We start from the raw sequence: 11312 nt of genomic DNA on the forward strand, positions 1-11312 counted from the left end.
CTCTCTCTCTCTCTCTCTCTCTCTCTCTCTCTTTAATGAGGTACTACTTTAAGATTGAAACATCTGCGATTTTAGTCAGAACAATATAGCTCAAGAAAATAAGGGGTTATAAAGGATGAGTTGGCCCAGTTTCATTTTTTACAGTGAGTGAATGTCCCCAGTACCGAACTAGTGTTCAATTTCTATATTTTTTTTCCCCTGCCAGGTTATAAATAATGCTTGTGCTACTCAAGCCATAGTAAGTGTGCTATTAAATTGTACCCATCAAGATATCCATCTGGGAGAGACACTATCAGAATTTAAAGAATTTTCACAAAGTTTTGATGCAGCGGTAAGTAAAATTAATTTTTGGATTTCCACTATTCTGACTTAAATGTTTGACTTACATTTTTATTTTTTATTACTTTTATGTTAAAGATGAAGGGTTTGGCACTAAGCAACTCTGAAGTGATTCGGCAGGTTCACAACAGTTTCGCCAGGTAGTAATTAAAAAAAACACATTAATAATTTCTGGATTCTGTGCACACTTTTTTTCAGCTTTATCTTTTACTTATGTTTACAGACAACAGATGTTTGAGTTTGATGCAAAGTCTTCAGCAAAAGAAGAAGATGCATTTCACTTCGTAAGCTATGTTCCTGTTAACGGAAGGTTGTATGAGCTAGATGGACTTAGGGAAGGGCCAATTGATTTAGGTAATGTTTTATTTCACTGATCCTGACTTACATATCTGACCAACTTGTAATTTAGCACTAATTTTGTGGTAACAAATTTGTTATCCAACTAGTGGCCATAAAAAAGTATCTTGTGCTCCGGTTTTATCTTTGATCTTAAATCCCAATGTTTTCTAATATTTTCTTCAGGCTTCCAGGGATTCTTAATGAGAGAGACAGAAGACATGATAAAGTAAACAGATTATCAGCATATCCCAAAACTTTGGGGAAGCTATTTACATTTTCCTTTCTTAAGAATGCTCTCCAACTTTTTCATAGTCATGGTACTTTTTTCCATGGTACTGCATCTCCCTGCCCTAATCCCATATTGACATTGAGTGGGGCACTTCATTCCCTTTTCTTATATTGTTTTGAATCACAACTGCAGTAGTCAGCCTAATAATTTTATCAAGGATTCCAAGTTTTTCTGGGTCATAAGTTATCCTATCATATGTTTTCTTATGATGCATAAAATATATGCACACATTCTTATCATGTTCCCATCTTTTTTTTTTTTTCCAACTGGTTCACAGGTATTAGTAATGTATGGTAGTAGTTTATATTTAGTAATTGTCTTCCCACAGAGGAAACTGAAGGAGAAAATCAGTACAGCTCCTGGAAAAATAATTCTTTGTGGACCAAATATTTTAGGACTGGTAATATTTAGAAGCTGGAAGGGACCTCATGAGATCATTGGGTTCAGCCTGTTAAGAAATTTAAAATATTTGGTCCACAAAGAATTATTTTTTTGGGAGCTGCAATGACATTCTCCTTCAGCTTTCTCTGTGGGAAGACAAGTACTAAATATAAAGTATCATAAAATAAGTTCTTGATTACCATTTTGGCCCTGGATGAATGGATATACTCTTTGAAATACTCCAAATAACTTTGAAGTGCTCCAAATAGTGAGTGTGCAGACATACATGCCTGACATGCTTCAAAAATGCTTTCATAAAAAGGAGAAACATTTTTGAAGTGCTTCCTGAAGTATCTGTATGCTTCAGCTGTCCTCCAGTATCCCTAAGGGCACCTATACAGCAGCATAGAGGCTGCTTTGACACTGGAATTCCAGTGTGTCAGAGCAGACTCAATTAATCGTGCCTGCAAAGTGTGGCAGTTGCTGCACTTCACCAGCCTCTAGTGTATCAGCATCCCCATGTTTAAAAATGGCGGTGGAGGCACCTGAACTAAAAGCTTGTTGAACAAGCTTTAGTCCAAGCACCCGCAACACCATTTTCAAGTGCGGGGATGCTGATACAGAAGATGTGGAGGCGCTTTAATTAGAGTGGCTCTCAGAGCTACTCTAATTAAACCATTGCCCCTGGAGCATGTGTAAAAGTGCCCTAAGTGTTCTATTTCCTCCCTGCCCTCCCCCCACCTCTCTCTTTTCCTCTCTGACTAGGAGAGTTGTGAGTAAGCATGGTGAACAGCCAGTGAGCATTTTCTTGTGCAGTTGGGAACCTCTGGAGATCAAGAGCTGCTCCTGGTTTCCCTTATGTCACGTGATCCCTCAAATTTCATTAAGGCAGAAAAATGAAATGTTAAAGTTTCAGTAAAAGCACACATTTTATTCTGAAGGATCTGTATGTTCATATATAATTTTTTTTAAAACAAAACTTACAAACATGACTCCTTCATTTTGCAGTCAAACTTGGTTGTCTCACCTGAAGCACAGAGACTTCTCTGTCAGCATAAATTTCTGTTGTTGTAGATCAGTGGTGCTCAACCTTTGGATGGGCAGTGCCTAAGCTATTTGTGGGCCAGAATGAACTGATGGTTCTGATCCAGCATGGGGCAGGGTCTGCAGGGGAGAGTGAGGTGTCATGGCCCAGCCCTGCAAGGGGAAGGGGTATGCCCCAACCTAAACTTAGTACCATAGGGGGCCATGGCCAGGCCTCCCAACCTCAGTCGCGCTTAGGGGGTGGGGACCCATGGCTCAGCCCAATGGAGGAAGAAGGGACATAGCTCAGCGCCACAAGGGGGAATGGCGCTTGAGCTGAGCCAACCCTATGGGAAAAGGGGGCATGGGCCAGCCCCATCCTTCCTAGGGAAAGGGGTGTGGCCTGGCATCATTCGGGAGTGGGGGTGGGGGTGCGACCTGGCCCCAACCTGCTGTAAGGGACTCAGGGTTTGAGAATTTGGCAGTGGGGGAGTGTGACCGTATTGATTGCCACCACTCCCCTGGCTGCCAAATGTCCTGGTCCATGGGGAACCCTGTGGGCTGCATGTGCATGCCACATTTGACCCATAGACCAGGGGTTGAGTACCTCTGTCATAGATCAAACTACAGAGTCCAGGTGTATACATGTAATAGTTGTTCAGCTTATCTCAATAGCAAAGGAGTACAACATAAAAGCTGGACTGTTCTGGTCAGAATACGAATCTCTCCCTACCAGAGAGAGAGAGCGCATTAACTCCCAACAGGAACCAGGGGATGTTCCGACCGTCAGAGTTTTCCCCTTTGTTCTGGCTGAGTTCCTCCTCCCTTGGCCGCCGGAGGGGAACTGCCCTCCTGGCCTTCTGCCTGGGCTTAAGAAAGGCTAAGCTCCGCCCCTTCCTGGCTCTAGGTTTCCCTGGTTGCTAGAGCAACCAGCACCTGCACAGTCCTGGTGACTGGCAGCTGCGCTTCCCCTTCCCGCCACTAGGGGTTTCTCCCAAGCCGTTTCTGCTCTCAGTCACAGGGCACCTTACAGACTTCAATAGAACAAGATTTTTATTTAATCTACTCTTTGGGAGAAATTGGTGCTGATTCAAAGGAGAGGTGGCACTCGCCTTTGAATCGGCACCAATTTCTCCCAAAGAGTAGATTAAATAAAAATCTTGTTCTATTGAAGTTATTAATTTCATTCCCTTCTTGTACTCCAGAGGCATTTTTAAACCATAAAGATTAGGATGCCTTCAAACCTGTGACTGACTTTTTCTGACTTTTCATGAGATATTTAACTTCTCTGCCATGTTTTCTGCCTCTTTGAGATGAAGAAAAGGCCTAGCTCACATGGATAAATATAATATCCACATATTATATCATCTTCAAAGCACGTTACAAATATTGGCGTTTTGTTCAAACTTAATCATTGAAAAGCAGGAAATACTATTTTAATTTCGCAAGAGTGAGAATTACTGAGAAGGAATTGCCAGAGAAATTTCTGTATGCTTATTTTTGATTACTTTCCCCATTTGTAAAACCGGATGTATACCTCACATGCAAAAAGACTTGTGCTTTTTTAGTGTTAGAACTTTTTCTCCCCTTTTAAAAAATCTTCTTCATCTCAGTTGCATTCCACAATACAATGTAAAAATATTACTCAAAACTTTAAAAATTAATAACAAGTACTGATGCTTATCTTCTTATATTTAAAAAGATGTAGCCTTCTTATCTGTCTGTAAAAATGTCACTTTGAACAGTTGAGCTTTTGTTATTCTCCAGAAAAATATATTCTGGTACTACCTGCAGGTGAATATCTTAGGGGCCTGAATAACTTGAAATAATGTTACATTTTGTGGTGATGCTGATTTTTTTTGTCTTTTCATATATTTTACCTAGGTGCATGCAATCAAGATGACTGGATCAGTGCTGTAAGACCTGTCATAGAGAAACGAATACAAAAGTAAGCAATCATGACTTCAAAAAAACCACACACAAAAAACTAGCTTTCTAATTGTAAAGACACTGTTGTCATTTTTTGTGCTACGTTTGTATGCCCATCAATTTTCTTAATTTCAACTCCTGACCACAAATAACATTTTCAGAAATGTTGGAAGAAGTTATTGGTAGAAACCGTGTTGGCCATGTTAGTTATGGGGTTCTTCCAAAAGGAGTCTTCACCTCTAAAACACTTCTGTTTGGAAAAGCAGTTGCCTAACGGCTAAATTGTGTAAGTAAATAAATTAATATATAATCCCATTTGAGAAGATAAACTTTGGCACAACTGCTGACAAAAGGTAATGTTGGGCTATTTCCCATTTTTGCATTTGTGTATCTCAGCATAATTATCTGTTATGTGATTTAAGTGGTGAGATCTTTGATGAAGGGAACTTGGTTGGGTGGGAGGGGACAGATAAGTAATGTTTCTGAGCTTTGTAATTTTGTACATCTGTAATTTTGAAACGCATATTCTCCTTTTAGATATAGTGAAGGTGAGATAAGGTTTAACCTAATGGCCATTGTGTCGGACAGAAAAATGATATATGAACAGAAGATAGCAGAATTACAGCGGCAACTTGCAGAGGTAGGCCATGGTAGTTAAATTAATGCAGTAGTTATAAATATTGCAAAGATTGGTGATGCTGTAGAACTTCTTAAATAGGCTAATGTTTATCTTACCACTATCCATTTATATTCTAAACCCTGCCAATCATTTCTCTTTTCCTTTCCCTGTATCCTTCCACCCCTTCCTGAAAGCACTTCCCCAATTGAGTGACTCTAAAAAGCAAAAGTACAAGAGTGAATGTATGTATCTACACAAAACAATATAGTCCCATGTAATGATACCCAAAATAGCTCTGAACAAGCTAGCTTGGATACTGGAAGCACTGTGGCTGCATTAGTACAGCATTCCAATCCAACTAATTTATGTGCCTAATGTAGCCGTGGTGAGGGGAGGGGTGTGGCAGGGCCTGTACAGCACTGGCCATGGTGCCTGGGGCAGTCTCCCCCCTCACCCTCCGGGCATGGCCTTGGCAACTGTACTGCTTCTGATATGCAAGCTGGGTCTAAATGGCTTTGCACTATGCTGTGTTGCTGATTTTATATGGTATGCCTAGAGACTTTATTTATTCAGTTTACAAGCCACCCTTCCCAACAAGGCTTAGGATGACTTAACAAGAGAAACAGAATACTTATTTTTATAAGACAACAAAACAACTAAAAGGAGAATTAAAGGACAACGTTGGACAGATCCACTCCCTCCCTGAACAATATCTCTATCTCTACCTAGCTTTGTTTGATAAATGTCTGCCCAAATAAGATCTTAAAGTGCTTCTGGAAGTTGTCTAGGCTTGGGCCTCTGGTGGGCTTCAAGAGGGAGGAACTGGGAAGCAACTGGTGAGAATGCCCTCCTACATGTTTTCAGCAAGGGGACCTGACCTGAACGATAGAATTTGTGCAGGTCCAAGTGCAGCAGAGGACTTAGGTTGTGAACTTGTGTGCAACGGGAGACTGAACCCCATCAGTGATGGTTGTTCTGGCTCTTTCCCTCCCTACCCTCTCCTGAGGTCAGCCACCATCACTTCTGTCTTGGCTGGATACAGTTTCAGTTGGTTTATCTGCATCCAGTCCCCAGCTGCAACCAGCAGGCATAAATTTCTAACATATCTTTCTTGTCTTTGGTTACTTCTGTTTATCGCTAAAACTGCATCAAAACTGAAAAAGCAAGTAAGGCAGGGCTTTCCAATTGGCAAGTCATATGCAGCTTGTGAAGAGTTAACACCCAGCCCATGAACTCCCACTTGACCACTGCTCCTACTGCTGCTGTCACGGGTCTCTCCAGGCTCCCTTTGGGCTCCAGGTTCTGCTTCTTGTCTTGTCCTTAGGGATGGGGCAGCATGGCCTGCAGGGGCTCAGGGAGCTCATTCCCTGGAGAGGGAGAGAGGAAGAGGGTCAGCACAGTATTTGGCCCCCTGGCCACTCAGAAGTTGTACAGCCATGAATCAAGCCAGAGACTTCAAAGAGATTCTAAAATATCCTAACCTCATCTGTGGCATATTTGACCTTTTTGTTGAAGGAGGAGCCCATGGATACAGACCAGAGTAGTAATATGCTGAGTTCTGTTCAGTCAGAAGTTGCAAAATACCAGATGCTAATTGATGAAGAGAACCAAAAGTTAAAACGATACAAGGTATGTGGAGTTTTTTTCTTCTCAGATTAAAATGGTTAGAAGGATCATAGTAAAAAGCCAGTAGGATGTGTGGTTTTCACATTAGAGCTGGAGAATTTAAAAGGGTTTTTATCAGTCTCCAGTCTTTCTTGCCATCTACAGGGATATTCTTTTTCTCCAGGGAATGCTTGGAAAACTGAAGGATGAGTTAAGTAACCACTATGTTTTTGTTTTTAAATCTTTAATCTCTGTGAAGTATAAAATGGAGGATAATGATGATTATTTGTTTTAACTAATGAGGTGTACCTTCAAAGGTGACATTTGACTAGAAACCTTTTGTAATATATCTGCACAGAATACAGTCAATTTTTTGGGAATTCTTCATTTAAACCTTTTCTACCTAGCAGGTTTTGCAACACAGCATTTCTATTAATGCCTGCAATTTTAATTTTCAGATTGAAAATATTAGAAGAAAACATAATTACTTGCCTTTCATCATGGAATTATTAAAGACTTTAGCAGAACACCAACAGTTAATACCACTAGTAGAGAAGGTGAGTATTTTCATAATTCTTTTTAAGAAATAATTCTGCATACATAATTTTTTATACTTGCTGTTTGAATAGACATATAGCTGCATTTTTAAATTAGATAAATTAAATTAGAATTGCAAGCTACAATGCTACATACAGTTAAATTGCTGGCTAATTATGGACTATCTTTCCCTCTAGTTGTAATTACACATCTAGGAGATGGACATTAATGTACTGAGGCCCCAGGCACCTTCTGCCAGAATGTCTTAGCTATGCACATTAATCCTGAGACAGTAATATGTCGAGTCCGAGGGAAAAGAATACAAAACGCTGGATTTGTCAAATGACTTTAACTCTGAAACACAATCCATTTTTTTCCTGAAAAGTACTTAAAATTTCTTATATCCATATTGTGCATTGGCAGCCCTGTTACGTGCTGTCAGAAGTGTCTGATGAAGTTTGAGTAGGACTTCTACATTCCCAACGTTCTAAAAGTTGTATATTAAAGGCTTATAACTTTGACTAGCAGATCTGAAAATCGGATTCAGATTGCTATGCCCAGTTGTTAGGTCTAGCTGAGAACACTAGGTGGCAATGCATACACAGAAGAATTTATACAATACAGCACACAGATTTCTGTTCCTTTCATTTGTTGTTTCCTGCTTCTGCATATGCCAGTTCATTGCTTTTTCCTGCTTCCAGCTGTTGACCCAGCTATTGACCCTAATTCATTGTTCAGGTTTAAATTGAAGCATATTCAAGCAAAGTGTGTAACCTGGCCATTGTCACCCTGGTAGGAATATAAAACCGCTAAAGCAGTGACCTGATTGGGATTCTTATTACATTATGGGTCGGCATTTAGGAACCTGCAGTATGGTAAAATGAGACAGTGTCCAGCGTGCTATTCTTTACTGTTGGGTTAAACTTTTTAAACTGTAGAGCATACCAGGACAGTGTCCAGCTTGCTATTCTTTACTGTTGGGTTAAACTTTTTAAACTGTAGAGCATACCAGTTTCCTGTGTTACATCCTTTAGAGGAAACTTGCTTTACCCCATTCAACAACGTGGGCTAGTTTCTATCATACCTTTTATACAGGGCAGTTCATCACCCCTCCCCCCCCACCTCATGTTGAACCCTAAACCTTTGGGCTTCAGGTTCTGTTTTTCTTGCAGCTGCCTGATCCAATACCAAATGGGTATAGCAGATGACCTTGCTTGGGTGAGAATCTTATAGCTAATGGATGTACAGTGTGTCAGTCTTCTCTTGAAGAATTCAAGTTCTGGGACTTAGGCTCTTCTTCCTGGAGTAGTCTGGGAAAGTACTTCAAACCCAGATGAAATGATTATCAAAATTCAACAAGTATTGAAGGAAACATCAATGGACACGCCTTTCAGCAGATGCACAGCACAAGATTGGGGCCTAAAGTAAAGACATGGCACCAAAGCCAACATGGATCATCATAGTATGATACTAGTGTATATATATGATATGGGGGAAATCTAGACTTGCATTAGCAACCACCATGATTCTAAGAGTACCATGTGTACTGGTACTGCCTTTAGAAGGAATCAGTCCCTCATTAGGTTGATTCCTTCTAAAGGAAGGATGTGCGTTCTTTTTTTACTTGAGACCTCTTGGCTGACATTAACAAGTGATGCCATAGAAAGATCAGGCAGTTCTCTTTTTATAAGGCTCCATCATAATTTCACTACCACCGACCTAATGTAAGATAGCCTAGCCGTATCTCCTGTCATATGCTGCCATGGTATTTTTCAGTTTACTGGGGAATAGTCCATAGGAGCCAATCCCCATACTGTCCCAGCAACTGAACACGCTCCTCACTGTTAATTTTTACCAGATCACTGTTAACAGGTAAATCAGAATTTTGGCAGCCACATTGCAGTCTTCCTTGCCTCCCAAAGGTTTCTTATCCTTTTCACCAGAGATAATAGTAACCCTAGAACTGGTATCAGTGCAAGACAATAGTAACTTGCTATAGTAATATCTTCCATAATCTGCTTATAAGAATGAATTTTAAATTGTCTAGAAATAAAGATTTAGTTTTTTAGGAGAAGTCTGAGAAGTCGGGTATATTGATGTTGACCAGGATTGCCCTCACTGCAAGTGAAGGGTTACCAAGCCTGCTAAAGTCTTGTAGCAGATACCTATTGTCCACCATGCTATAGTTAAAAGGATGGAAAAGCACAACTAAGTCATACAGATCGCTTTCTGAGTGGCTGTTGGATGCTTTAGGCAGGTATGTGGCAATATGACAACATAAAGAGCCCACCTTTGCCTGCCTTCACCCTTTCATCTGCAAACCCTTTCTTGCACCCTTTACAGTCAGTCTGGAGTTCCTGTCCCCAATTTTATCCTAGACCATTTCCAATCTGCTGTTGGTCCCTTGTGTTCCTCAGAAACATCTTTGTAAAGCATTTCCAATGACTTGGGGATCCATTTATGAATATTTACGCAAAGAATTATGATTTTCAGATGGGCAATAAGCAACATGAGAAGACAAATTCCAAAGCAATAAAAAAATCTGTTAGGCACATTGTCTAAGCTGGTGAAATGAGAACAGAAATACAAACATCTAAGATTATATCTATCAGTGAAAAGTAAATGGGTCGCTTAATGTCCTTTTTGGTCAATAAATTTAAGCTTCAACATGGTTTTTTTTTTTTTTAAAGCCTTGTATCTGCTTCTGAGTAGTATTAGGGCATTCAAGCATCTAAATCTTGTTTTAGAAGTTCTGGCACGATGTATATTGGATATTATATTGCATGATTTGTGAATTTATTTTGAGTTACAGAAAAATTACAGGATGTATTCTCACTCCACTTTAATTTGGTTTCTGTCTTTGCCTTCTAGGCAAAAGAAAAACAGAATGCCAAGAAAGCTCAGGAGGCCAAGTGAAGATAATTTTGGAAAAATACATAAAACAATGTGCTTATACTGTTTTCAGGACAACAAATAAGACTGCGAGGCTTTTCATAAACTTCAAATATGTCCAACGCACGTTTGACAGTTGTAACAGTTTGTCTTGTACTGTATTCATGGGTCTATAAATACTTCTTCCCTTGCATCATGTGCATGTGTATCTACTAAATAATGTCTATATTCTCTTGATCAAACTTCATTATTTGACAGTTGCATCTGATTTCTCATGGCTTCTTGGGAAATAGAACTGCCAGTGTTATAGACCTAAAAATGTGCAAAATAATGTATTCATACCTTCTAATTTTTTTTAACAAAATATTTTCAATATCTTGTCCCATGGTAAGGACTTGAGTATATAATGAGACATAGTGTGTCAGCAATTCAAAATAACGGTTGAGCTTTCTCTGCTCATCACCACTAACAGTTATAATAGCCTCTGTCTGTTCAGCGACTTCCCCTGTGTTTTTGGTTTTTATGAACATTGTCTGATTTTTTTTCTTTTTTTATAGAGTTGAAAATTATGAATTAAGCTGTGGAAACATTTGCAAAGACCAATGTATAATCTCAAAAGATCTGCATTGCTTTAGTAGAAAAGATAATAAATATTCCCATTTTTATTTTGGCAAACTTTCTTCAAGTCGTATTTTGCAGCTTTATTATAGGACAATGTAACAACTTTTGGCATAGGAAGTATTGGCTGCTTGAATGGAGCATTGCAAGTTTGACATAATGAAATTCACAGTATTTCTGAAGAGGCATTATAAATATTATTTATTTCATAGTCTGTTAATTTTAACTTTTTAAACCCATACTTTGACAGACTTTTCCCATCAAAAACAAAATTCATAGAAGACTTGAAAATACCAGATTTTTTTTAATGGTTTTGATGCAGACACAAATCTTGGGAAACAGATTTAAGAGCAGGTTAAACAGACACTTGACTCAGATAATTTTTGTTAGGGATAATCCTGCCTTGAGTAGGAGAATGAACTAGATCAGTGATTCCCAACCATGGCACCTTGAAGTGCCTTGATATCCTTTGAAGGATGCCATGGGGTGCCGCAAAGTGTTGGCATTGTTGGGTGTAAAAATTCATAAGATTAAAACCAGAGTTTTAAAATAAGAATTCACAAAGTTAAAAATATTCTGACCTGCTGTGGTCTTCCTTCCAACAGAAGAATTCCTCTATTTTTTTCTGCAGTCAAAAATGGAGTGAAAACTAAGAGCTGGCATTTTCAAGGCTAATAAAAGGGTGTCTTGAGTCTAAAAAGTTTGAAATGTGACACTCCTGAGGTCCCTTCCAGCCCAAAT

At 39.3% G+C, this 11312-nt stretch overlaps 1 protein-coding gene across 1 annotated transcript in view; it reads left to right on the plus strand.

Annotated features, from left to right (window-relative positions):
• UCHL5 (ubiquitin C-terminal hydrolase L5) overlaps positions 1–10633 on the plus strand; it is a 38876-nt gene extending 28243 nt beyond the window's left edge. Inside the window, exons 4-11 of the mRNA XM_019530710.1 lie at positions 206–331; positions 418–479; positions 563–693; positions 4256–4319; positions 4838–4940; positions 6435–6548; positions 6983–7081; positions 9933–10633. Of these exons, the coding sequence (XP_019386255.1) occupies positions 206–331; positions 418–479; positions 563–693; positions 4256–4319; positions 4838–4940; positions 6435–6548; positions 6983–7081; positions 9933–9977 (744 nt within the window). The 3' untranslated portion in view covers positions 9978–10633. The remainder of the gene's footprint in view (positions 1–205; positions 332–417; positions 480–562; positions 694–4255; positions 4320–4837; positions 4941–6434; positions 6549–6982; positions 7082–9932) is intronic.
• Positions 10634–11312: the final 679 nt, after the last annotated feature.

Source organism: Crocodylus porosus, unplaced genomic scaffold, assembly GCF_001723895.1.
Source record: "Crocodylus porosus isolate Cpor-Errol unplaced genomic scaffold, CroPor_comp1, whole genome shotgun sequence".
NCBI classification, from domain to species: Eukaryota; Metazoa; Chordata; order Crocodylia; family Crocodylidae; genus Crocodylus; species Crocodylus porosus.